The sequence below is a fragment of the Schistocerca gregaria genome, chromosome 5 (genome assembly GCF_023897955.1).
Source record: "Schistocerca gregaria isolate iqSchGreg1 chromosome 5, iqSchGreg1.2, whole genome shotgun sequence".
Taxonomy (NCBI): Eukaryota; Metazoa; Arthropoda; class Insecta; order Orthoptera; family Acrididae; genus Schistocerca; species Schistocerca gregaria.
Window position 1 is genome coordinate 399,374,089 of NC_064924.1, and position 27,959 is coordinate 399,402,047.

The window sequence follows — 27,959 nt, forward strand, 5'->3', positions numbered from 1 at the left end:
GCCAGCTGAACACACGATGATGGGACTGCTCAGTAAGCGGACTGGGGTAAATTTTGTGTCAGGTAGGGCGGGTAGAGGAGGAAAGAAGTGAGATGTGGGGATTTGGGAAGAGGGTCTGAACACACACACACACACACACACACACACACACACACACACACACACACACACTCTCTCTCTCTCTCTCTCTCTCTCTCTCTCTCTCTCTCTCTCTCTCTCTCTCTCTCTGGAGCCAGAGACTTCAAGCAGTGCACTAAGACAATGACATGAAGTCATGGACTGGGAGGTTGTGACATGACAGTCGAAGAGGAGACTGTTGGGTACACGGTGTGAGTGCAGTGGATTAATGAAGACTGACACCAGGAGGATTATACAAGCAGAGGATCTGCTGCAATGATAGCTCTCATCTGCATATTCAGAAAAGCTGTTGCTGTAGGGAAGAATCAAAATGGCATGAATTGTGTAGTGTAATTGAACCCTAGCACATTGTGCTCAGCAGTGTGTTCCACCACTAGGTGGTCAACTTCAGAAAGAGAGGTTTTTCTATGATAAACATCATGTACCTCAGACCACACAGGAAAAAGTCTGTCAAACGCTATTATTTTGAAAATGTACTGAGCAACTAAAATTTTGTAAATTAAAATATGTGTAATGTAAAAGATAAACTTTATTCACACATTCCAGCAATTTTCACCATTAACACAACAATTTTAGCTCCATATTTACATTAACAGAGAGACTAGATTTTTTAACTATAATAAAGAGTAACAAATAAAAAAATAAATATTGTCATAAGGAATGTAATGAATGTATGACATACTTATGCTCAGAATAGTAAGTAGGTAAAACATTTGTGAACAGTGCATATGTAATAGCATCAATGCATTACAACTGGATTATCTGACATCATAAATTACAGTAATACCACTCTCACACTGTGGTGCCTTTGAAGTTGTTCCTTACATGTTACAATTTGAACACAACTTTTAGCTCCACCATCTAGTCCTATTTATGCTTTCTCCCTTCCCCCACCCACCCCCATTAGTACCAGTATAACACAATTGAGACAATAATTTCAGTAGTTATTTTATTTCAGGATGGAGAGAATGAACATATCCATGAATGCAAAAATGGATACTCCCATCTATTACAGCAGAATTATGAGAGACCTTTTTCCAATGCATAATTGACTTCTTTAGCTACATTAAACTTAAAAAAGATGCATTAATTTGAATAAATCTTACTTTTATGCTAATATTGGAGATAACAACATTGTGTTTTGAGTTTGCATGTTCATAAAATGTTTAAATAATAGCACGTAAAGTTGGCAGATAATTTAACTTAGTCACAATATATGATGAAAGACAGGGTACAATCGATCTCGTTTTTTTTTATATTGCAAAAAATAATACAATATTGAAGAATAAAATTCAGAACATCAGTAACTGAAATATTTTTTGTTACAGTCTAATGTTACACTTCTTTTACAGTGTCATCCATTGTTGTAGACATACTCAAGTTCTTCAGATCTGTTAAAGGTAAAAGTCTTACTAAGTGTGATGGTTTCTAGCCAATCTAATACACACATGAAGAGGGTGAAAAAAATCAGCCAACCAGTTGCAGAACAAGGTTTTATTAGTGCTTATTATCTTTTGACGTAAGTTTTGATATTTCTAAAAATATCTTCTTCAGAAGGAGTGGGCCTTGTTACATCACATGATGGTACATTGGAATAGCTGAAGCCAAGTGTCTCTTATCATATATGAAATTGACAAAAACAAGAATTATCCCAAGCCATGGCTTTAGATAGCAGCCAGATTACATTTACTGTACTTCAGAATGAATGATCACCAGGAAATCCCACAGGCTCTGTCTCTAGCATGATATACACTTACAACAGACAAACATTTTATCCTGTGACTCCTGTTATAATTTTACGTTTTCAAGAGCCTTTACCTGTGGGCATTTACCAGTGAGCATTCATCCTGGAGTATACTAAATGTAATCTGGCTGCTATCTAAAGCTATGGCTAGGGGTAATTTGTCAATTTCATATATGACAAGAGCCACTAGGCTTCAGCTGTTTTAATGTACTATCATGTTATGTAACAAGGCCCACTCCTTCTGCAGAAGATATTTTTAGAAATATTGTAACTTGGGTGAAGGGCTAATAAACCTTTGTTTTGCAACTGGTTGGCTGAGTTTTTCAATCTCTTAAGATTTACACTGTTGCCAATTCAGAGCCATGTTTAAGATTTTGTATTACACGTGTTTGATGAAGTAAAACTGTTTATTTGAAACCATAGTAACAGCAGAACAGCCAACCATTCACAAGTAATGTGCACAGCACTCAAGTGGCCATAAGATACACAGAATAGATGTAGCTGGATTTATAGACGAGTGGAGAGATACAAATTAAGAAGAAATTCAGAGGTGTCACTGTCTATGTAATGGACACCAAGATGACAAAATCAGTACTTCTAAAATCAGTTGTTGCAAAGATAAAATTATACACAGTATGTGAAGTTAATTACCATGCCTCTTATTTATCTGTAATAGATCTGAAGATGTTCCATATTTTTTCAAAAGAAGTTACTTGATGAAAATGCAAAACTTTATAGACTGTAACAAAATACATTTAAATATTTCATTTGTTGTAAGCTCCTCCATTTGACAGTATTTTATGCCAAGCCTCCACACATGAGACTTTGTCACAACAAGAACCAATTTCTTAATGTTTTATTTAGAAACAGGTGCTTGGCTGCAATGCTCTGGTAATACCTATTTAAGATATACACATGATGTGAATATTTTATAAGCAAATATTTTCAAATGCAGTGATGCAGTCACAAATCACTTGACAATATAATTATACTGCTGCTCTCATATTCATAATATTTTATTTGTTTATACAAGTTACCTTCTCTTTTAGCTTGGTGTTCCATCTGAATTAACTGTCATATTTTATACTGTACTCATACTGTTCATTATATGTAACATTTATTATTATTTTAAAATTCTGTAGACAAAAACAAGTTCATACAAAAAGCCCTGTCAGTCACAGCTTTATTAAAACCCAGAAGGAACATTTCAAGCACTATTTGTTCTTTTAAAATTTGTGTAACACAGTGATGGAAAACAAAAACAGAAAAATGAAGAAGAATTCTTTACACACAACAAAATTGTCTGGCAAGGAAGAATAGCATTTGTGCAGATTAATATTTCTTTTCATAAAAAGAATTTTAAATTCTGTATCCTTGCAGTAACAGAATTCAGGAAGACAATGACATATATATAGAAGCACTGCATGGCACTTACTTTGGCTTAGAGACACTTTTGTGCAGTTGTAAAAGCATTTCAATGTGGGCAAATCTCAGAGTAAAAGATAGATTTTTAATATTGTGCTTATGTAATAACAATTCAAATTACTTCTTAACATAAACAGTATTATTTAAGGATCTGAATATGAGTGCTTAAAAAATTTATTAGGCCACATATTAAAATTTTTTGAGACCCATTACAAAGCTGGAATATGAAAATCCTAACACTATGCTCATATCATTGCATCCTCTTTCTTCTCTGTTCTCGTTTTTACTAAAAGTAAGTTTCCAAAAAACTGACAAAACTTGTAACACACGCACGCACCCACACACACACACACACACACACACACACACACACACACAAAGCTAGACCACAATCAGGAACAGAGACCAATCACTACAAACATACATGGAATTAGAGTTATTTTTAATGAAACTGGAAGTATTAAAGTAGGAATGTTAATAGTAAAAAATGTGAACAGTCCATAAATAAAAAAGGCTATGAGGTTGTAAGGATAATAAGTCAGTCTCATCACAGTTATATGCACACAGAGTCTTACATAAGGGAATCAGAATGACTGAAGTATACTCTCAGAATATGCATGACTGTAATTTTAACCTCACAGGCATACACAGTGTTCTTCAGTGTATGGAGTGAATGAATGATTCACCCCTCAGGATTCACATAATGCTTGTAACATATGTACCACTGCTGTGCACCTTGTGTCAAACACCACTGGCAGAGGTTACGAGACTTTATGTTTCTTCTTTTGATCTCTCCGCCTTTCAAGATCACTGGTGGGATGAGGTTTCAGTTCCCTGTAAGCAATCTGGAACAGAAATATTGTATTCATAAATGAGAACAATGACATAGCCAAGAAAATCCTGTTTTAGGGACATGTGAATCCTATGTCCATAATCAGTGCATTGAAAAATAAAAAATGAGGAACTTTTCATGATAACCTATGTTTATAAATCAAGTGTCATTGGCACTTCTTTAAGTGTTTACTGAAGAGTACTTTACTGCAGATAGTAGGTATTAAGTTTCGCAGAAGGTAATGGTACAAAGTAAGGACAGATCCAGATGAGAGTTAAGAAGTTGCATCATTTTACATAACATATTTGAACATTGTCTTATCATGCTTCAGAAGGCCCAACAGTACCGACTGACCACCCTTTCATCCTCAGCGATATGTGTTACTGGATGCAGATGTGGAGGGGCATGTGGTCAGCAGCCACTCTTCCGTCAGCTGTCAATTTTGGTGATCGGGAGCCACTGCTTCTAAATCAGATAGCTCCTCAACTGGCCTCACAAGGGCTGAGTGGAACCCGCTCACCAACAGCACTAGATAGACCTGGATGGTCACTCATCCAAAGGCTAGCCAAACCCTAGAGGGCTTAGCTTTGGTGATCTTATGGGAACCAGTGTTACCACTCTGGCAAGGCCATTGCCATAATATATAAAAACAAAGATTGCAAGACTTACCAAGTGGGAAAGCGCCGGTAGGCAGGCACAATAAAATAACACACAAACACACACACAAAATTTCAAGCTTTCGCAACCGGCAGTTGCTTTGTCAGGAAAGAGGGAAGGAGGAGGAAAGATGAAAGGATGTGGGTTTTAAGGGAGAGGGTAAGGAGTCATTCCAATCCCGGGAGCGGAAAGACTTACCTTAGGGGGAAAAAGGATAGGTATATACTCGCACACACACACACACACACACACACAATTCCGTCCATACATATACAGACACAAGCAGACATATTTAAAGGCAAGGAGTTTGGGCAGCGATGTCAGTCGAGGCGGAAGTGCAGAGGCAAAGATGATGTTGAATGACAGGTGAGGTATGAGTGGCGGCAACTTGAAATTAGTGGAGATTGAGGCCTGGTGGATAGCAAGAAGAGAGGATATATTGAAGGGCAAGTTCCCATCTCCTGAGTTCGGATAGGTTGGTGTTGGTGGGAAGTATCCAGATAACCTGGACGGTGTAACACTGTGCCAAGATGTGCTGGCCGTGCACTAAGGCATGTTTAGCCACAGGGTGATCCTCATTACCAACAAACACTGTCTGCCTGTGTCCATTCGCATGAATTTTATTTACATTATATATATTGTGCCTGTCTACCAGCTCTTTCCCGCTTGGTAAGTCTTGGAATCTTTGTATATTGGATAGTGTCTTGGGGAATTGGATCATTAGGATTGGGATCAGGATTATTTTTCTTCGTGGCAAAGTGATATTTCCAGCAGAGACTACGAGTGTAGGACAGTTTGTTGGTAATGAGGATCACCCTGTGGCTAAACATGCCTTGGTACACAGCCAGCACATCTTGGCACAGTGTTACACCATCCGGGTTATCTGGATACTTCCCACCAACACCAACCTATTGACAGAGTGGAGTTATGTGTACTAATTTCTTTCTTTCATTTGAAAGGGTACAATGCTGCAACAGTCTGTGCTGAGTTGATGGAAGTGTACAGCAACAATCAGCATGATGCGATACTGTGATTAGGTCATGCAGATGCTTCCAGTGTGGTCAAACATGTCTGAATGATGAAGAACAAAGAGGTAGACCACCTGACTTTGAAGAGCCAGGAACCACAAGAGAAGTGGAGGCCCTTGGTGGTCCAAGATTGACATATCACAATCAGGATAATAGTGGGAAAAGTAAAGATTGGTCATGAATTAGTTTTCAACATCTGGAATGACATTCTGAATATGACAAGATTTCCACCAACTGGGATTCACAACTGTCCACACTAAAAAGCCAAGGTGGCAGCAGAAATATTGAAGCTATATCAAGTCAATCCAGTTGAATTCCTTAGCCACCTAATAACTATGTATGGGTGCTGTGTTTATCATTACAATCTCAGGACAAAGGAGCTATGTAAGTAGTGGAAACATGTCACTTCACCATCACCAAAAAAGGTGTAGGTCCAACCATCGTCAGATAAGATGGCACTGAGTGTTATCTGGGATTGACATGATATGATGCTAACAAATTATGCTTATAAGGGGGAATCTGTCACTGAAGCTTACTACTAAAATCTTGTGATGAGTTTATGGGAAACTGTCAAGACAACAATGACCCAACTCATTCTGCTCAGGACATTTCACACATGCTGCTGATATTGAAGCTATATCAAGTCAATCCAGTTGAATTCCTTAGCCACCTAATAACTATGTATGGGTGCTGTGTTTATCATTACAATCTCAGGACAAAGGAGCTATGTAAGTAGTCAAATTTTGCCTCTCCCCCCCCCCCACCCCCCCACCCCCCAATTCTTCCTCTTTCCTCTGACCATTGTGTGGCAGGCATTTCCAGAATGCCAAAGGTGAAGCAACAAGAGTTCAAATGCACTTAATCTATCTCTATAATACATTCTACTTTCTTATGACTCCTTATCAGTTTATATCAGAACTGGCCTGAATGTGTGTTCGGGAAATGACTCTGATGACTGCACAATACCATTCCATTTTGTGTGTGTGTGTGTGGGTGGGGGCACAATACACAAGCACGTGCATATTGTGTGTACATGATGGATAATACTCGATTTACTTTGTTAATGTCCACAGTTAGCATCACAAACCGAAAAGCCATCTAAATTGTTACAGACTATAAATTGATACACAATCTGATGAAGCACTTTGCTTCAAAATTTACATATTTATAAAAAGTCATTACCTTTTGTGAATTTATAGCTCATTAAAATGCATAAAAGACCAACAACTCACAATGCACTTTAACTTATGTCATATTTATTGTGTTGGCTTATGATACAAGTATCAAATATGTCCAATCAAATTCTAAAGCACACTTGATTTACACAAATACTGGCACTGTCATCATTTACAGAATTTTGAAATACTGAAATAATATGTAAAACTTGGAAATTCATCTTTAGGAAAAAGAAAACATTAAACGATGAGGTTATTTTAAGAGTATCAAAACAACAGCATACTTCAAGTTACCTGTGCTGTTAAGAACAGGAACATTAAATCATACTTTTATGGTTAATGATCATACTAAAGAAGAACGAATATTATATGAAGATTACAAACATCCACTTAGTATTTAACACTAATCTGAACATTTTTTAGTGACAGTGTGAATAAATTAAAGTGTAATAATTTTATTCGCTTGAGGCAAGTGTGCATGTTCCTCACTGAAAGTTATGAGACAGAATCTTGGTAGGTGTGTTAAGAATCAGAAATGTTATGTAAACTGTGCTGATGTTATGGTGTTGTGCAGTATCAGCACTTATGTCGTAACTTGCATGAAGGTGATAAAAATGTGTGGAGCAAGAAGCTTAAATAAATTTAGTGAACTGTTAAAATATAAAGCCAACTTTTTTATTTATGACAACTAATTCGATTTTATCCTTAAGAGCAACTCTGAAATTGTGAGCCTGGAGAAAATAATTGTGAAATTTTGACATCTGCGAGACCTTCAAGAACAAAGACAGGTAGTGTTGTTCTTGAAAAAATTGGAGTTATCATAGCTGAACTCATATCAGATGTGATCACACAGCGTAAGTTCATACAAGATTTCAAGTAGAGATCACAACTTCTGCCCTAGAATTTCCATAATCACCTAATATCATGAAGTCTTTCTTAAGAATAAGTTAGTGAGCACAAAATGACATCCAGAGGACAGTTCCTTACGTATGTCCATGACCCTTCATCAGCACTGAAGATGCAGCTCATGGGTGTACCAGAAGGTACATCTGTATTGTGATGTCTCATGTGGTCAACCTCATCCTCTCCTGCCACAAGTATTCAGAAGGGAAGCTTTCAACATGGTTCATAATTTGTGCCATCCAGATGTCCAACCAACTTCCATCAGGTGTCTCAGTGCTGTGTGAAGACAGACATGCAGAAACACTACCAAAAGTGGATCGGATCATGTCTCATATGCCAGCTTTCCAAAATTTCTTGACATGTATAAGTCCCAATTGGTGATTTTTCCAGATACCACCACATGTTTCACCTATGTGCATTTGGATGTGTTTGACCCACTTCCCCCATCAGATGGACAGAAGTATTTGTTGACCATAATTAATCATTACACCCACTGGCCTGAAACAACAGTGATAGAAAATATCACAGCTGAGACATTAGCTTCCACTTTCACATCGACACAGTTGTCAAGATTTAGGTGTCCGCTGCATATCACTACTGACCATGGGCATCACTTTGAGTCAGCCCTGTCCACACAGCTGGCCAAATTTTGTGGATACACCCATCACAAGACAACAAGCTACCACCCAGCCATCAATGGGATGATCGAGTGCTGGCACTGTTGTCTGTAGGCAGCGTTAAAATGCCATGATGTATCTTGGACGTCTGCACTCCCCATGGTATTATACTTGGGTCACAGTCAGGCATCAGTGTGTCAGCAGTAGAATTAGTTTAGGGTGAAACATTGTGCCTGCCTGGTGATTTTGTGGACACAGACAATCAAGACAACCATGCAAAACCAACCAGACTTTTTACGGTGTTTAAGACAGCATGTGTCCAAACTCTGACTTCTACAGGCTTTGTGACATGGTACACTGCACTCTTTTATGCACCAAGACCTTGAGCATTGTACTCATATGAGCTCTGTGCAGAGGGCATTAAACCTGCACCTCAAGCCTCATATTCCAGCTCATACAAGGTTCTCCAACACTCACCACAAACAACAGGTGTTCTGTTGAATGGCAAGCCAACAACCATCTCAGTGCACTGAGTAAAGCCAGCATACATATCACATGAGACACCACTGCCAGTGGCCCACATAAATTATGAGAAGCCTCCCAGCAGGACTCCACAATGTGTTCATCTCATATAGTGTAGCATATGCCAGCCTCTCTGGTACCTCCTCCAATGTGGATTACCTGCTCCAGCTGCTGAGTTCACTTCCCAGTGAGGCTACTTGATACTGACACTCTGCTTCCACCAGAGGGCTGATGCAGCATCCTATGCATCAACCTCCAAGTGTTCACGTGAAGTGCTGTGTTGTGCAGTGACAGTGCAGTGTCATGTGTCCATACTGAGTGAATTGTTATCACCCACCAGGAGCACTGCATTGCACATGTGATGTGTTTCTCCCTGCACAGATCTACTCCTAGATTTAAATTTATTTTCTGTTGTTCTTTTCAACTACTCTCTGACATCATATAATTAAGTTTCCCAGTATACTTTATGATTAAACATTGCAATTCTGCAAGAAGACCAAAATTTCAATTTTGTTGCCTTTGAGTTACAAGTGGAGAGCAGCCTGAAATGTCACAATTAATAAAGTATGTTCTTCTGTTTTTGAGTTTATTCCTCCTGCATACAGAACATGTCAAACAAGGGTCAGGCAGCATTTCCCCTGCAAGAACTGACAAGACCACATGGGCAATAGTTGTGGGCTAGGGTGGTAGACCTACATTTAAGACTATCATAGAGAATAGTTGGACAGCACAGGTGTACTGCTGGAGTTGTGGAAAGAAGGCTGATCTCATTTTGGTGCATAACTAATTCTTATTCTCAGAGTATCAACTGGTTAATATATTCTCAGTCACAATTATCTTGTGAAACAATAGGAATTGCTTGTGTCATCTGACATTTCTACATCTACATTTATATCCCAGAAACCACTTTGCTGTGTGCAGCAGAGGGTACCTTGTGTACGACTGTCACTCCAGCCCTTCCTGTAGTAGTTGTGAATGGTTTGCTGGAAGAACGGTCATTGGCAAACCTCCACGCAAACTCAGATTTCTTTAATTTTGCATTCATGGTCTTTCTTGAGATATATGAATGGCTGACTCTTCAAGGAACGTAAGCTCTCAGCATTTTAAATAAACAGTAAACTATTCCATGATGCAGAGTGCCTCTCTGTCAGTGTGTGCCACTGGAGTTGGCCACACATTTCCATTATTCTTTCACACTTATTTAATGAACCTGTAATGAGTCATGCAGCTCTTCTTTTGATCTTCTCTATTTTCTCTATCAGTCCTTTCTAGAACAGAAACCACATTGATGAGCAATAGTCAAGTATTTGTCAAACGAGGATTTGGAAAGTTATCTCCTGAGACCTTAGTCTGCCGACTGACTTATCTGTTATTAGTTTTATATGAGTGTTTCATTTTAAATTACTGTATCCATATTCCCACATATTTTATAGCTATGACTGCTTCCAGTGTCCTGCTTCCAGTGACTGTTCTGCAATTGTGTAATCTTATTCTATGGTGTCTTCCTGCCTATCTGAGTGCTATATGTTACATTTATGTTGAGGATCAACTACCAATCCAGCATCAAGTGTCAATCCTCTGCAGGTCCTCTTGTAGTTCAGTAAAATTTTCTAGTTTAGAAGCATCTCTGTTTACAATAGTATCACCCATGGAAAGCCTCATGGAGCTTCCACTGTTATCCACTAGCTCCCTTACATTGAAAGTAACAATCCTATAACACACCATTAGTGCACAACAAAAGTTACACTCCTGGAAATTGAAATAAGAACACCGTGAATTCATTGTCATAGGAAGGGGAAACTTTATTGACACATTCTTGTTGTCAGATACATCATATGATCACACTGACAGAACCACAGGCACATAGACACAGGCAACAGAGCATGTACAATGTCGGCACTAGTACAGTGTATATCCACCTTTCGCAGCAATGCAGGCTGCTATTCTCCCATGCAGACGATCGTAGAGATGCTGGATGTAGTCCTGTGGAACGGCTTGCCATGCCATTTCCACCTGGCGCCTCAGTTGGACCAGTGTTCGTGCCGGACGTGCAGACTGCGTGAGACGACGCTTCATCCAGTCCCAAACATGCTCATTGGGGGACAGATCCGAAGATCTTGCTGGCCAGGGTAGTTGACTTACACCTTCTAGAGCACGTTGGGTGGCACGGGATACATGTGGATGTGCATTGTCCTGTTGGAACAGCAAGTTCCCTTGCCGGTCTAGGAATGGTAGAACGATGGGTTCGATGACGGTTTGGATGTACTGTGCACTATTCAGTGTCCCCTCGACGATCACTTGAGGTGTACGGCCAGTGTAGGAGATTGCTCCCCACACCATGATGCTGGGTGTTGGCCCTGTGTGCCTCGGTTGTATGCAGTCCTGATTTTGGCGCTCACCTGCACGGCGCCAAACACGCATACGACCATCATTGGCACCAAGGCAGAAGCAACTCTCATCGCTGAAGACGACACGTCTCCATTCGTCCCCCATTCACGCCTGTCGTGACACCACTGGAGGCGGGATGCACGATGTTGGGGCGTGAGCGGAAGACGGCCTAACGGTGTGCGGGACCGTAGCCCAGCTTCATGGAGACGGTTGCGAATGGTCCTCGCCGATACCCCAGGAGCAACAGTGTCCCTAATTTGCTGGGAAGTGGCGGTGCGGTCCCCTACGTCACTGCGTAGGATCCTACAGTCTTGGCGTGCATCCGTGCGTTGCTGCGGTCCGGTCCCAGGTCGACGGGCACGTGCACCTTCCGCCGACCACTGGCGACAACATCGATGTACTGTGGAGACCTCACGCCCCACGTGTTGAGCAATTCGGCGGTATGTCCACCCGGCCTCCCGCATGCCCACTATATGCCCTCGCTCAAAGTCCATCAACTGCACATACGGTTCACGTCCACGCTGTCGCGGCATGCTACCAGTGTTAAAGACTGCGATGGAGCTCCGTATGCCACGGCAAACTGGCTGACACTGACGGCGGCGATGCACAACTGCTGTGCAGCTAGTGCCATTCAACGACCAACACCGCGGTTCCTGGTGTGTCCGCTGTGCCGTGCGTGTGATCATTGCTTGTACAGCCCTCTTGCAGTGTCCGGAGCAAGTATGGTGGGTCTGACACACCGGTGTCAATGTGTTCTTTTTTCCATTTCCAGGAGTGTATTTTTGCCCCTGAAGGCTTTTATCCATTGAGAATGACATGCTGTATTTCGTCTGGAAAAAAATTTTCAATCCAATCACATAGATGTTGCGATAACACACTTGACCTCTTGGCCACAAATAATCCAGAGCTGATAGAGAGCATCATGACTGATACAGGGATTAGTGATGACAAGGTCATTGTAGCTAGGCTCAATACCATTTCTTCCAAATCCATCAGAAACAAACACAAAATAATTTTATTTAAAAAAGTGGATAAAGTGCCACTAGAAGCCTTCCTAAAAGACAATTTCCATTCCTTCCGAACTGACTATGCGAATGTAGACGTGATGTGGCTCAAATTCAAAGATATAGCAGCAACAGCAATTAAGATATTCATACCTCATAAATTGGTAAGAGATGGAACGGATCCCCTGTGGTACACAAAAAAGGTCCGAACGCTGTTGCAGAGGCAACGGAAAAAGCATGCGAAATTCAGAAGAACGCGAAATCCCGAAGATGGGCTAAAATTTACAGACGCGCGAAATTTGGCACGTACTTCGATGCGAGATGCCTTTAATAGGTTCCACAACGAAACATTGTCTCGAAATTTGGTAGAAAATCCGAAGAAATTCTGGTCGGATGTAAAGTACACAAGCGGCAAGACGCAGTCAATAACTTCGCTGCGCAGTGCCGATGGTACTGTTATCGACGACTGTGCCGCTAATGCGGAGTTACTGAATGCAGTTTTCCGAAATTCCTTCACCAGGGAAGACGAATGGAATATTCCAGAATTTGAAACACGAACATCTGCTAGCATGAGTTTCTTAGAAGTAGATACCTTAGGGGTTGCGAAGCAACTCAAATCGCTTGATACGGGCAAGTCTTCAGGTCCAGATTGTATACCGATTAGGTTCCTTTCAGATTACACTGATACTATAGCTCCCTACTTAGCACTCATACACAACTGCTCGCTCACCGATAGATCTGTACCTACAGATTGGAAAATTGCACAGGTCGCACCAGTGTTCAAGAAGGGTAGTAGGAGTAATCCATTTAACTACAGACCTATATCATTGACGTCAGTTTGCAGTAGGGTTTTGGAGCATATACTGTATTCAAACATTATGAATCACCTCGAAGGGAATGATCTATTGACACGTAATCAGCATGGCTTCAGAAAACATCGCTCTTGTGCAACGCAGCTAGCTCTTTATTCGCACGAAGTAACGGCCGTTATCGACAGGGGATCTCAAGTTGATTCCGTATTTCTAGATTTCCGGAAAGCTTTTGACACCGTTCCTCACAAGTGACTTCTAATCAAGCTGCGGAGCTATGGGGTATCGTCTCAGTTGTGCGAATGGATTCGTGATTTCCTGTCGGGAAGGTCGCAGTTCGTAGTAATAGACGGCAAATCATCGAGTAAAACTGAAGTGATATCAGGTGTTCCCCAGGGAAGCGTCCTGGGACCTCTACTGTTCCTGATCTATATAAATGACCTGGGTGACAATCTGAGCAGTTCTCTTTGACTGTTCGCAGATGATGCTGTAATTTACCGTCTAGTAAGGTCATCCGAAGACCAGTATCAGCTGCAAAGCGATTTAGAAAAGATTGCTGTATGGTGTGTCAGGTGGCAGTTGACGCTAAATAACGAAAAGTGTGAGATGATCCACATGAGTTCCAAAAGAAATCCGTTGGAATTCAATTACTCGATAAATAGTACAATTCTCAAGGCTGTCAATTCAACTAAGTACCTGGGTGTTAAAATTACGAACAACTTCAGTTGGAAGGACCACATAGATAATATTGTCGGGAAGGCGAGCCAAAGGTTGCGTTTCATTGGCAGGACACTTAGAAGATGCAACAAGTCCACTAAAGAGACAGCTTACACTACACTCGTTCGTCCTCTGTTAGAATATTGCTGTGCGGTGTGGGATCCTTACCAGGTGGGATTGACGGAGGACATCGAAAGGGTGCAAAAAAGGGCAGCTCGTTTTGTATTATTGCATTATAGGGGAAAGAGTGTGGCAGATATGATACACGAGTTGGGATGGAAGTCATTACAGCATAGACGTTTTTCGTCGCGGCGAGACCTTTTTACGAAATTTCAGTCACCAATTTTCTCTTCCGAATGCGAAAATATTTTGTTGAGCCCAACCTACATAGGTAGGAATGATCATCAAAATAAAATAAGAGAAATCAGAGCTCGAACAGAAAGGTTCAGGTGTTCGTTTTTCCCGCTCACTGTTCGGGAGTGGAATAGTAGAGAGTATGATTGTGGTTCGATGAACCCTCTGCCAAGCACTTAAATGTGAATTGCAGAGTAGTCATGTAGATGTAGATGCTAGATGTTTCATTCACTCTTATTTTGTCTGAATGCGTTCTGGGAACATGGCATGAACCTGGGAAATGATATCTACTGCTTTCTGGCTCTTGTGGACAAACATACTGAGCTGCATTTCACATGACTATTATTTTTGGAGCCCATGTTGGTTCCTACAGAGTAGATTTCCAGGTTGCAGGAATGTTAAATAATCATAAGCATAAAACATGTTCCAGACTTCTTCAACAGACCAACATCAGATATATGCACCTATTCTTTTGTGTGACTGTTTGATGGCCATTCTTGAAAGTGGGAATGAACTGACTTTCTCCCAGTCACTAAGAATGCTTTGCTTCTCCAGGAACCTAGTGCAGACAGATGCTATAAGAGGAGAAAGTTCTTTTACATACTGTATGCAGAGTTGTGTTAGTATCCCATCAGATCCAGTGTCCTTTTCTGTGTTGAGCTCTTTAAGTTGCATTTCTACCATGTGCTCATTTGTTTTGATACCTGTCATTTTAACATTTGTGCAACAATTTTAAGGGGAGCCACAGTATGATTTTCATCAGTGAAACAGTTTTGGAGAAATATGTTTGGTATTTGGTCTTATCTCTGTCATTCTCCATTCCCATGTTGTCACAGAGTGCTTTCTTCCACTTCTAACATGCCTGTTGAACCCCAGCAGATCCTTCCTGCTATATCTGTGATAGACAAACATCAGTGTAAACTTTGTTGAATGCACAAATGGAGGGAGTCAGCTGGTGGGAGATTGGTTTGGTTTGTTTTGCTTTAGGGCACAAAAAACAGCTGGGGTCATGCATGCCCAAGTCAAAACTATAGAACACAAAGACAGAGAGGAGTTAAAAAGTGACTATACATCAGCCCCAATTGACACAATAGAAGACAGCTAAAAACAGGCAAGTGGAAAAAGGTCTAAAAATGACAACATACAGAAACGGAGGTACAAAACTAAAAATTAAATGGCCTTCACCATACTTCTTTGACAGATAAAAAGTAAAATGTGGTTGACAGCATGTACATCATTTGCTAAAGGGGCTGATAACTCAGATGGCAAACCCAAGCATGAATGTAAACAGTTAAAAATTGGGCCTTCCGTCAGGAAGTGGTGGACAGTTAAAACTTGGGTGCAATGTGTACAAAGAAGTGGGAGGGCCGAGAGGAGATCATCCAAGCTGCTGGGAGAGGCTTAGTAAGCCAGAGCTTATTCCCGTGAATGGAGGATCATTGGCGATGCCAAAGAGACACCACCTGCTGACAGACAGCAACACAGAGATCATTTGAGGGAATATAGGAACTTGCGGGCTGAGGCATGAGGACTGTAACCTTGGCAACAGCATCAGCAGCCTCATTTCCTGGCAGATTGACGTTACCAGGAACCCACAGAATCATGACACTGGCTCCACCAAGAGTGGGCAATGACAGTTTTCCTCAACCTGCTGCACTAAGGGATGGGTGGTGTACAATACACATAGACTTTGAATGGTGCTGAGTGAGTCTGAGCATAGGACACAACTGAAAAGGCTGTGTCATTGGATGTACTCCATTACCTGATACGGGGTGAAGAGCTTGGCTATAAATCCTGAGCAGCATGCCTGTAGTCGATATCGAAAGACATGGGTGCCAATGATGAAGGCACACCCAACCCCACGGTCAGTCCAAGAGCCATCAGTGCATACAAAGGTACTATTGCAAAGGTCATGAAATGGAAGGCAATAGACCAAGACTGGAGTAGTGTCCTTAGGAAGCAAATGAAGGCCAAGGTTAACATGGGCCACTTCACGAAGCCAAGAGTTCACACCCACCTAGAAACTTGCAGGCAGTGTGAAGTTGAGCCGCTTTAGCAAGTGGGAAAAGCAAACTCCAGGAGGTAACAGAGAAGAGGGAAGTACCCATACTAGTGATCAAAGAAACCATCAAAGAAGTACGCACAGGATGGGTGACTATGCATGGCAGATAAACAGCATGCATACCCACTGTGGAGAAAGTCATGGCAGTAGGACAGTGGTAGTTCAGCAGCTTCAGCATACAGACTCTCAACCAGGCTAGTGTAAAAGACGCCCATGGCCAGATGGATGCCAAGATGGAGAATAGTGCTGAGACAGTGTAAGAGGAATGGACATGCATACACATAAACTAAGCACCCATAGTTGAGTTTTGAATGGAGAACAGACCAGTACAATTGAAGGAGGGTGGTTTGATCAGCACTCCAGGAAGCGCCATCTAGGACATGTAGGACACTGAGGAACCATGTATAACAGGCTGCATGGTAAGACACATGGGAGGACCAAGAGTGTTTCCTATCCAGCATGAGCCTCAGGAATTCCATTGTTTCAATAAACAGAAGGGCAACAGGCCCAAGATGTAAAGGTGGTGGGAGAAACCATTAGTGCTGCCAGAAATTCATACAGATGGTTTTGTCAGGGGAAAACTGAACACCATTGTCGATGCTCCAGGAGTAAAGATGCAGCTCATTGAGACAGGTCCATTGAGAACTGCAGTAGATGGCAAAATCATCAACAAAAAGGGAGCCGGAAATGCCCAGCAGGAGACAGGCCATTATAGGGTTAATGGCGATAGCAAAGAGGACAGAACCCTGAGGCACACTGTTTTCCTGGATAAAGGTGTCTGACAAGGTGGAACCCACAAGCACCTTGAAAAAAATTCCTGAAGAAAACAGGGCAGGTGGCCATGGAAGTCCTGCATGTAAAGAGTATGGAGGATACCAGTTCTCTGGCAGATGTTGTAGGCCTTCTCCTAATTGAAAAACATGGCCACAGTCTAGGATTTCTGCAGAAAACCATTCATGATATGGATGGACAAAGTAACAAGATGGTCAACTGCAGAATGCCACGCTCGAAATCCACACAGTGCATTCATGAGTGAATTGTGAGACTCAAGCCATCATAGCAGCCGGGCATGTTCCATCACCTTGCAAACACAGCTGATAAGAGAGATGGGGCGGTAGCTAGAAGGAAGATTTTTCTCCTTACCAGGCTTTGGTATGAGTATCACAGTGGCTTCATGCCAGCATCTGGGAAATGTGTCTTCCACTCAGATACAGTTGTACATGTTAAGCAGAAAGTGTTTGCCTGCAAGGGAAAGGTGCTGCAACATCTGAGTGTGGATGGCGTCTGTCCTTGGGGCTGAGGATCAGGATGAACTGAGAGCATGATCTAGCTCCCTCATACTATAGGTGGCATTGTAACACTCACAATTCAGAGAAGAGAAGGGTAACGCCCGAGCTTCCTCCATTCGTTTCCGATGGAAGAAGGCAAGGTGACAGTGAGAAGAGGTCAAAACTTCCACAAAATGGCAGTTCAAGGTGTTGGAGGTAGCTGTAGGGTCCATGATGAGATCATCTGCTACTGTCAGTCCGGATATTGGGGAATGGATCTTGGCCCCAGAGAGCCATCAGAGGTTGGCCCACACAACAGAGGAAAGTGTGGAACTGTTAAAAGAACTAGTGAATGAAATCCAGCTAGCTCTTTTGCTATCCTGAAGAACGTGACAACACTTTGCACACATCTGTTTAAACTGAATGCAGTTTGTCATTGTAGGATGGCAATGAAAAACACGGAGAGCATGTCTCTGAGTGTGAATTGTGTTGTGGCATGCCTCAGTCCACCAAGGGACTGGGACACGACGAGGTAAAGAGGAAATGCAAGGAATGGAATGTTTGTGAGATATTCCACCTGGTCATCACAACTGGAGAAATCTTGTTCTTTGAAGGTAAACAGGGAGGAGTAAGGCTGCCAGTCAGCCTTAGTAAGCCGCCATTTGGGCATGCATGCAGATGATGTAGGAATCAGCAAATGGATAGCGCATGGGAAATGATAGCTTGGGGAGGTGTCAGAGAGAGCGGACCACTCGAGATGATGGGCAAGCACGGCAGTGCAGAAGGATAGGTCCAAATGGGAATACATGTGCAAGGAGTCGGAAAGGAAAGTAGGTGCTTCAGAGTTAAGGCAGAAAAGGTTAAGTTGTTTAAGAAGGTCAGCCAAGAGGGCACCTCTCTGACAGGTTCTGGGAGAACCCCAAAGGGGATGATGCACATTGAAGTCACTGAGTAGCAAAAATGGTAAAAGAAGCTGTAAATCCTCTGTGTGGGACCAAAGGCTATGAATGTTCCATTGGAGGAGAGTCATGATGAGAAAGAGATGCTGAGTGTCAGCCAGCGAAGAGTCACTACTAGGGGCATGGAAGCAGGAGGATCCTGCCCCATGGGGTCCACAGAAACACCAACTTGCTTGTGTGGTTGGTCTGTGGAGTCCAATGCTGGAAAATGGTTGGTGGTGTGCACCAGCGACACGGAGGCTGCCCGGGCTAAGGTATCATGTGGTGACACTGATGAAGAGGATCTTCGATGTGGCAAAGGACTTCTTTGAGCCTTTCCAGTTAGAGGAAGACTTTGGTATTGTCTGGCTGGAGGGACGGAGGAAGTCTTCACGTGGGTACTTCTGTCCTTTCCGGCCTACTGGTTGTGTAGCTGGTGGCTCGCCCCTTGAGGTGAGAGTTTGACAGTTTGTTGCACAGCTGGATGGAGTGATGGCAATGCTACCTTGACATTGGGCGATTTCACAACCTCAGTGCTATAATGGAGGTTGCATGTCTGCATGGCCATGTCTTTCGTGGAGCAAAGGGGGAACAAGAACAGAACTATAGGTGCCAGATAGGAGAACGCCGGGTTTGTGACTAGCCAGTAATTTGCGAGCGACTGGGTAAGACACTTTTTCCTTTACCCAGTTCTCTTGGACAGTCTGCTCATCAACATACATGGGACAATCCTGAGAGGAGGTGGCATGTCTGCCTTTGCAGTTGATACATCGGAGAGAAGGAGGTGGACAATCGCTCTCATGTGCATCCCTCAATGGTCAGATGGGAGATTCCAAACCTTGTATCTACAACACCAGCCTCAGACGAAGGGTAGTATGAAAGTGGGTCAACATCCATGGAATGTCCACTGATAGAGCTGCAACAAAATATGGCTCCAGGTAGTATTATAGGCCTTTTCAAAATCACAGAAGACACTGATAAGGTGTTGTGTACAGAGGAAAGCTTGTTGAATTGCTGCTTCAAGCAGGGTCAGGTTATCGAGTGTGGAGTAATACCTCCTGAACCTGTACTGGGAGTAATTAGAGGAGACCTGGTTTCAATAACCCATACTAGGTGCTGGGTGACCAATGCTCCAGTGTCTTTCCTATTCAGCTTGTGACTAGTGCTACAATAACTACTAGGGTTATTTGAATCCTTCCCTGGTTTTAAAATTGAGATTAAAATAGATTCTTTCCACAAGTTGGGTCTCCTGCCATCCAAATTTCATTAAAAGGCTGAAGGAGGACTTCCTCCCACAGCGGATCCAACTGCTTCAACATGATGTACCACCAATCATATCATGACTAGGCATAGTATCATGAACTACTGACAATGCAGAATCAAACTCCCACAGAGAGACAAGCTGGTTGTATTCCTGTGGAACTGTTGGTGGAACTGAAATCAAAACCAACACTCTCCTGAACAATAATGATGGAAATCTGGATCCTGCTAGAATCAGCTGTAAAGTCTTGTACGATTAAGCCATTGTCTCAGCAATGTCTCTTAGTGATGTTAGGACACACCCCTGCTCTCGCACAGCTGCTATTGGATGTTGTGAGTTCTGCCTTGAGATCCTCCTGAATGCTTCTCAATTTATTTGCAGACATGGACCTACTGATGGAGTTCAGAAACCCTTGCCAAGACCTCTGCTTACTGTCCTGAATTTACCTTTGCCCACTTCATTAGAAAGGTTGCAAGATTCACATCTGTAGAGTACTGATTGAATTTGTATAGCTACCCTCCTTCCCCTGATTGCAGAACAACACTCATTACACCAAGGGCCAGGCTGACTCAGAGGTGTTCCCATTGTCTTCAGGATGGATGCATCAGCTGTGTGGTGAATCATTCCTGTAACGTGACCCATCAAGGACTGCATGCCTTCACACTGTTCAAAAACTGCCCATAAAGCACCCAGTTACCCTATCTGAACAGCCATCTTAGCAGCTTTTTTTCAAGATCTGCTCCATGGTGCAGATAGATCCAGATAGGGTAGTGGTCACTACCATGAATGTCCTCATCCATTTCCCACTGAGCAGTGTCTGCAAGATCAGGTGAGCTGAAGGAGAGGTCTATGGCTCTAGATGAACCGTAGCAGCGCCAAAATGCATAACTTGACCCATGTTCATCAGTATGATGTCTGTAGTTAGTGTCAGATACTCGGGTACTCAACCCCTGGGGCAAGTGGTGTTAGTATCCTGTAGAACACTGTATGCATTAAAGTCTCCTGAGATCAGAAAGGGCCAGCATAGTTAATCAAGAAATGTGAGGACCTCACAGACAATGGGCTCATGGGGCAGTAGATACAAAGAGCAGACCATGACAGCAATATGGGACCCTATCTGAGGAATGACAGCTTGTAGTGCTGTGGTTAATGGGGCAAAGGAGAGAAGTGGAATGTGTACATGATGAATACTGCTACCCCACCTTTCATTGTGCACCAGTAAGAAATGGTAGCCTGCAAGCACAGGCTCATCAGTCTGTTATGAATGAGTCTTTTGGAGACTGAGGCAAAAAGGTCTGTCCTGTAAGAAGATTCTCAATTCCTCCAGAGGAATTCTGTACCCATTCATATTCCACTGTAGTATGGAAGCAGTATGGGTTTGGTCCACCCCTATCATTGTAGAGTAAGGGGAAGTGGAGGGCCTGCCTGGGGGCATTGAAATCCATGTTGTTCTGCTCATCAGTCAGACAAACCAGAATGAAGTCTGATGGTGCCAAGGACAGCTTTTGACCCAAACATCATTACCCTTTCCCACTCCCTTTTACTTCAAGATGATGGGAAAAGGAAGCAGTGAGAGATACTCTGCTTTTGGGGTGCCTTCTTGATGCTCACTATGAAAATTTGCTGGTCTCTTCTATCACTGGCTTCAGCATGTACAGGTACAAGTACAGGTGATGGTAGTGGATAATGGTGTGCTGGAAGTCATTTGCATTGAAACATTCACCTTAGGAGCTGGTTTCTGCACCGTGGAAGGATCCAAAGTGGTAAACACATGGGGTTTTGTCACCTTATATTCTTTTTGGCTTCTGCAGGGGGGATTTTGCATTCCTCAGCGAAAACAGGGCAATCTCAGCTCCAGACTGGGTGGCTCCCAGAGCGATTAATGCATACTGCTGGAGACAGACAGACAAGGTGCCTTTCCACACTCTTCACAGGTTGCTTCGCCTCTGCAAACTCAACATTGTATGGCCAAATCGCTGGCAATTTGTAGTACCACATAGATTTAGGTATGTAAGGCCTAATCTTAAGTTGGAGGAACTGCCATAATGTGTTCAGGCAGAAATGAAGAACTGAAGATCACAATGAAGATGGCGCACTTCTCCAGTTCTTCGTTATTCCTTTGTGTCCTTTGCTCCACTTCCACTATCCCTGTGATGCCCAATCTCATTTGAGTTCTGAGATGGCTATGTGAATAATATCATGGCATGTGATCACATCTTGCCCAAGCTGAGGGAGTTATGCAACTTAACAATTATGTCACAGTCTCACACTTTTCTGCCTTCCTAAGAAGTTTCACTTGCTTTGCCCTGTTAGTCTCTACCAAAGGGACATATTTCATAACTGCTTAACAGACTTTAAGGTACCAGCAATCCCTTCTAAGCCTTTATGAAGACACTTTTCCAAACATACCCTCCTTCCTCTTGATCACTACAAACACATTCTGATACATGACTCCTTCAGCCCCATCACAAAACACAGTTCGATTATCAAGAGGACTAGCCTCACTCATTTGTTCATATGAGTTGGTGTGAGTACTCCCAGACAGTACATCCATCTTGTTGGAAATAGATAAGTTTGAGTTTGAGGGTTCCATCTTGATCCCACAAGCAGCTATCGAAGGAGAGGTCCACTCGGAGTCCTGCTTGTCTCAGTAAGTCTTACACAACTGAGGTACTGTAGGTCCAGAGAGGTCGCTCACTAATGACTGTTCTACCTCAACAACCAAGCATTTCATTGGCACACAGTACTACTTAAGATTGAGGCTGATAGAAGCATTTCTTTGGTTCTTCCTTTCAGCTGGACTCACAGTCCATCTCTAATGGAATTGTGAAATGCTAGAGAGGAGCAGCACTGATTAACTGAACCTGCTAGATATTTTCAAATGGATTATTTGCTAGAGTAATGCCAACAAAATGTAAAAAGAAAGTACATGTTTGCCACTAATGTATACTGTGTCAAGTGACTAAACATCAGCTGACACTACACCCCTGGACACACATTACTATCAATATCTGATAAACCAGTAGCATCTAATAATTCTCCTCTATCATGTTACATAACTTCTCTTGCCCTGGAGAAAAATTGTGTTTCAGGAGCTCAGAGTAATTATTCTTATTATGTAATTTATTTGGCTTTTATCAGTGTGGCACAACTTGACTACCACATATAACATCTTGTTTTCTGAAATTTAATGTAATATGCTTACCAGATCCTCATCATCAGGTACTCTAGACAGCAGGTCCAGTACTTCATTATTAGGGACGGTATGAGGGCGAACCAGCTTTCGAGAAAATTTGTTGATTCCCCATGCCATTATAAGGTATCGAACTGGCACAAGGTACAGAACGATGGCCCCAGCTAAGCACATCATGATTGCCAGGACTGATAAGTACGGAACAGTAAAGTTGAATGTGCTGTAAAACAAAATCACACAGAAAATATATTAGCAGTTATATTTAATTCATTATAAGAAACATTTTTAACATGTGTGTGGTTATCTCATACATACAATTATCAGTATTTGCAAACCTGAAAGAAATCTGAAAAATGAATCACAGTATTTTCCTACACATATGCTTAAACTTAACTACATATGTCAAATGATGAGGATTAATTTTCACCCAGTTCTCCAATTGATCAATGGATGTTATCAAAGTACACATCTTTCCCTAGCAATTATTATCAGTATTCTTTTTTTTAAATTATAGGTATATCAGATTGTTGAAATTACCTTTATAGGTTTATCAAAATTCCTGAAATTGTAAAATGATTTTTCATTGCTATGTTCCCTCCTTATAGCAGTATCAGATTTTTCAGTTTATGTATACAGTCACAGAGTCACAGTGAGGTTTATACATAACACTGTCTATTTCCAGTGTATGCAGCATATACTGTACTTTTTGTGAGATTTAGTTTATATTGTGCTACAAAACGAAACTTTTCACAGTTCTTTCATTAACGATATTTAAAAGGTTCTTTCATTAATGACATATACAACATTCCCCCCCCCCTCCCCCCCTCCCGTGAAGCATGGACATTGCCGTTGGTAGGGAGGCTTGCGTGCCTCAGCGATACACATAGCCAAAGCACAGGTAAAACCACAATGGAGGGATATCTGTTGAGTGGCCAGAAGAACGTGTTGCTCTTGAAGAGGTGCAGCTGCCAGAGCAATAGCCCTTTCCACCCGAGCCCACACAATCGTGCTGGTTCGGTTTTTAATTTTGTATACCAACCTGTTGCTTCTGCTTTGCTTCCAACTGGCCTGAAATGATTGTGCATTTGGTGTGCTACATGTTTCACTTGTTTTTGTTCCAATTCTGCACCAGCAGCAACATTGAAAGTGAGTGTAAAGACAAGCGTCATGTGTACTTTAGGTTAGTAGCTGATTACTTTGGGTTATTTAAAGTCTTTTAACATATAACTGCTTGTGTTTGTTTGATACTGTATATAAAACATACTGGCAATGAAAAATGTCAGTAATCTCATACTTCTTAATAATAAATTGGCGCCAAAATTGTACCAGCACAATTGTGCCAGTTAGGTTTTATCTCGTGTTGCATCCATTTTTACTGGGCACGTTGTTACATTACTATTTAGTTGGTTTTACTTCTGATTTCCATACAACAATAAAAACGACTTGATACATATCATTTGTTTATAAATGCAGGTTTAACAGACAATCAGATTCTGTCTCTGTTAGAGGATTCTGAACTAAGTGGAGCCTCTTCAGACGAAGATGAAGACTATGCTCCTTCTACAAATGTCGAACAAATTGATCACGAAAGTGAAGATCATTCAATCTCTGATGAAACGTGTGAAGTACAGAACACTTCAGATTGTTGTAAAAGAGAATCCAGACCTTCGCTTTACCGTGAAATGGATTTCACAGAGAAGTGTCACCCACCACAAATAGATCATACTCCTGTGCAGATAAGTAGAAAATATGTGTCACATTAATTAGGCATTATATTACTTACCATACACCTTGGATTTTTTCTTCTTTGTTACAGAATCCTTCTCCTGTTGAGAGCCTTGCTCAGTATTTTTCTGAACATTTCAGTGAATGTTTCTTCGAAACTGCTGCCAAGTTCACAAACATGAATAGTGTGGCTAAGAGTGGCAAGTCATTAAATTCAACAGCTGGAGACATTAAGCTGTTTTTTTGCAATTAACTTAATTATGGGGTGCATAAGGTATCCTAGGTTACCTATGTATTGGCAGAAATGCATTTCTCTGGGTGCAGTTAGTGACAGTATGTCTTGAGACCATTTTCTTGCCCTGTGTTACAACATACATTTAGATGCTGTAGCACCACCTCAAATGTCCAAACGAATAGACTGTGGAAGATTCAACCACTCATTGATGCTGCGAGAGAGAGATGCCATACTTTACCCCATACATTCAACTATTACAGAATCAATGAACAAATGATACCCTTCACAGGGCGTTGTAAATTAAAACAATATATCAAAGGCAAACCTAGGCCTTTAGGGCTTAAGAACTTTGTTTTGGCTTCAGCTTCAGATATAGTTTTAGATTTTGAGATATATCAGGGTGCCAGCACGAATTTGATTGACAAATCATTAGGTTTAGGCTTTACAGTCTGGAACCAACCGACCGCTACGACCATTTGAGCCATTAGGCTTAGAACCATCAGTGATTTTGCGACTTTCCCAAACTCTACCTGAGGGGAGTTTAATTTATTTCAATGGATATTTCACTACTATTCCACTCTTAGGGATACTCGGAGAGTGGGGAATCGAAGGCACAGGGACCATAATGACAAACAGAATGAGAAATGTTAAACTGACAGGAAAAATGAACAGAGGTCATCAGTACATTAGATCAGATGAGGCAGTCATTATAACTGAGTAGCAGGATAATCAAAAGGTTGTTGTGGCATCCACTTCTGCTGGTATAGAGCCAAAGTACAGAGTGCAAAGGTGGAATAAGAAGGAATACAAATATTTAGAAATAGACTGTCCTCCTGTCATTAAGAAGCACAATATTAATATGGGTGGAGTAGATATTAATTACCAACAAATTGAATGTTATTGGATGTGGTTCGGAACAAAAAATGGACCCTTAAGTGCTTACTTCACTTTATAGACCTGACTGTAGTAAATTGTTGGTTTATGTATAGACAGCACTGCAGGGAACAGCAACTTCCAAAAAGAATGTAATGGATTTGCTGAAATTCAGGATAACTTTGGCCGAGGCTCTATTGTCATGTCGAGATAGGAAAAGGACAGAAGAATGTGAGGTACAATTAGAGAGTGTAGTAGTTCCACCTAAAAATGCAAAAATTTACAAACCCCATCCAAAATCAGGGCTGGACAAGAGGTATGATGTCTATGACCACTGGCCAACAGTGGATGACATTTATTCCCCAAGGACTTGCCAGTTTGAGTACTGCAATAGCAGGACAAAAACTAAATGTGTCAAATGCAATCAGCACTTCAGTCTATCCAACTAAAAAAAACTGTTTCAAGCCATTTCACAAAAAATAAAGTTTGATTTTGTGATGTAATTTTTAATTATTGAAACATTTTTACTATGATTGTAATATTTTTGACAGATTTTACAATTTTTGATACCTTTTTGCTATGACTGAGATATTTTGGATGTGTTTTGTAATTAAATATGAATATAAAACATGGTTATGTTGTAATTTATACAGTAAACTTCAAAATTTTCCCTAAAGTAACAGCATGAGATCATATGAACTTTCTACTCAATTAAAACCTGACCCGCAAGATCGTGCTACATGCATGCTAAATCAGCTTTACAGAAGCTCTCCTGTAAAGTTTGGAAAGTAGGAGACGAGGTACGGGCAGAAGTAAAGATGTGAGGATGGGGCGTGAGTCATGCTTGGGTGGCTCAGATGGTAGAGTACTTGCCCGCGAAAGACAAAGGTCACGAGTTCGAGTCTTGGTCTGCCACACAGTTTTAATCTGCCAGGAAGTTTCATAGTGAGAAAAGACTACACAGAAAGAGATTACAAATAATGTTAACAAATTACGTTTTAAGATCACTATTTTTGAACTCCAAAGTTAGATACTTGCACAAGTTACTTGCTGACGAGTGTCCATTTGTTGTCACTTAACATTGGGAACAGTTCACACACTACACAGAAATTAGCTTTACTGCACTTGATTGCATGAATTGCACAATTGCATGAATACCAGAACATACAGCAAAAACCAGATAAAAAGCTAGCATAAGCAACGCTTTCCTGCTAATATGCAGTCAAAGCACAAAGAGTGTGCAGCAATAATCTATAAGGTGTGATTATCGATAGAATGTTTGATCGACAAACACACAGAGCTAATGACAAAAGTGCAGCAATATTCTGCGAGGAGGGCTTAGTGATACTTTATCTGTCAACTTTTAGTCAAATTTAAAACACTCGCATATCAGAACAGCAGCTATTATCGAAACTCAGAACTGAGATGCGATATGAATGCAGAGGGTGGGAACAAACCCAGGAGTTGAAAATCTGTGAAAAAATGATGTTCATCCAAAAAACCAGAAGACTACCCCAAAATCCAGGAATCTTCTGGGAAAACAGGAAAAATTGGCAGGTATGGACACCCCCCACACCAACATTCTACACGATCCCCAAATTCCACAAACCCAACAATCCAGGTCATCCCAGTGTGGCTTATTATTGCACCCCCACTGAAAGAATTTTAGCCCTCATTGACCAAAATATCCAACCAATTGCCTGTAATCTAGTCTCACATGTCAAAGACACCAATCATTTCCTTCATTGCCTCTCCACCATCACCACCCATTTACTTCCTGGATCCCTACTTGTCACTGTTAATGCCACCTCCCTATACACCAACATCCCTCATGCCCATGGTCTTACTGCTATTGAACACTACCTTTCCCAATGTCTTTCACAGCCTCGGGCACGTACATGACACCTTCTATGCCAACCATTTTATGGACAATCTAGAGGAGACCTTCCTAGCCTGCTTCAGGTTCACTGATTATATCTTCATGATCTGGACTCAGGGCCAAGACACCCTATCATTGTTCCTTCACAACATCAACACCTTCTTTCCCATCCACTTCATGTGGTCCTCTCAACCCAGCGTGCCCTCTTCCTA

At 41.7% G+C, this 27,959-nt stretch overlaps 1 protein-coding gene across 2 annotated transcripts in view; it reads right to left on the reverse strand.

Annotated features, from left to right (window-relative positions):
* Positions 1-647: 647 nt before the first annotated feature.
* The window catches only part of LOC126272264 (multiple C2 and transmembrane domain-containing protein), a 1,046,785-nt gene continuing 1,019,473 nt past the window's right edge, over positions 648-27,959 (reverse strand). For both annotated transcript variants that reach the window (XM_049974999.1, XM_049975001.1), the window contains 2 exons: positions 23,048-23,255; positions 648-4,152 (listed from right to left, as the gene is read on the reverse strand). In XM_049974999.1, the coding sequence (XP_049830956.1) occupies positions 4,069-4,152; positions 23,048-23,255 (292 nt within the window). In that variant the 3' untranslated portion in view covers positions 648-4,068. The remainder of the gene's footprint in view (positions 4,153-23,047; positions 23,256-27,959) is intronic.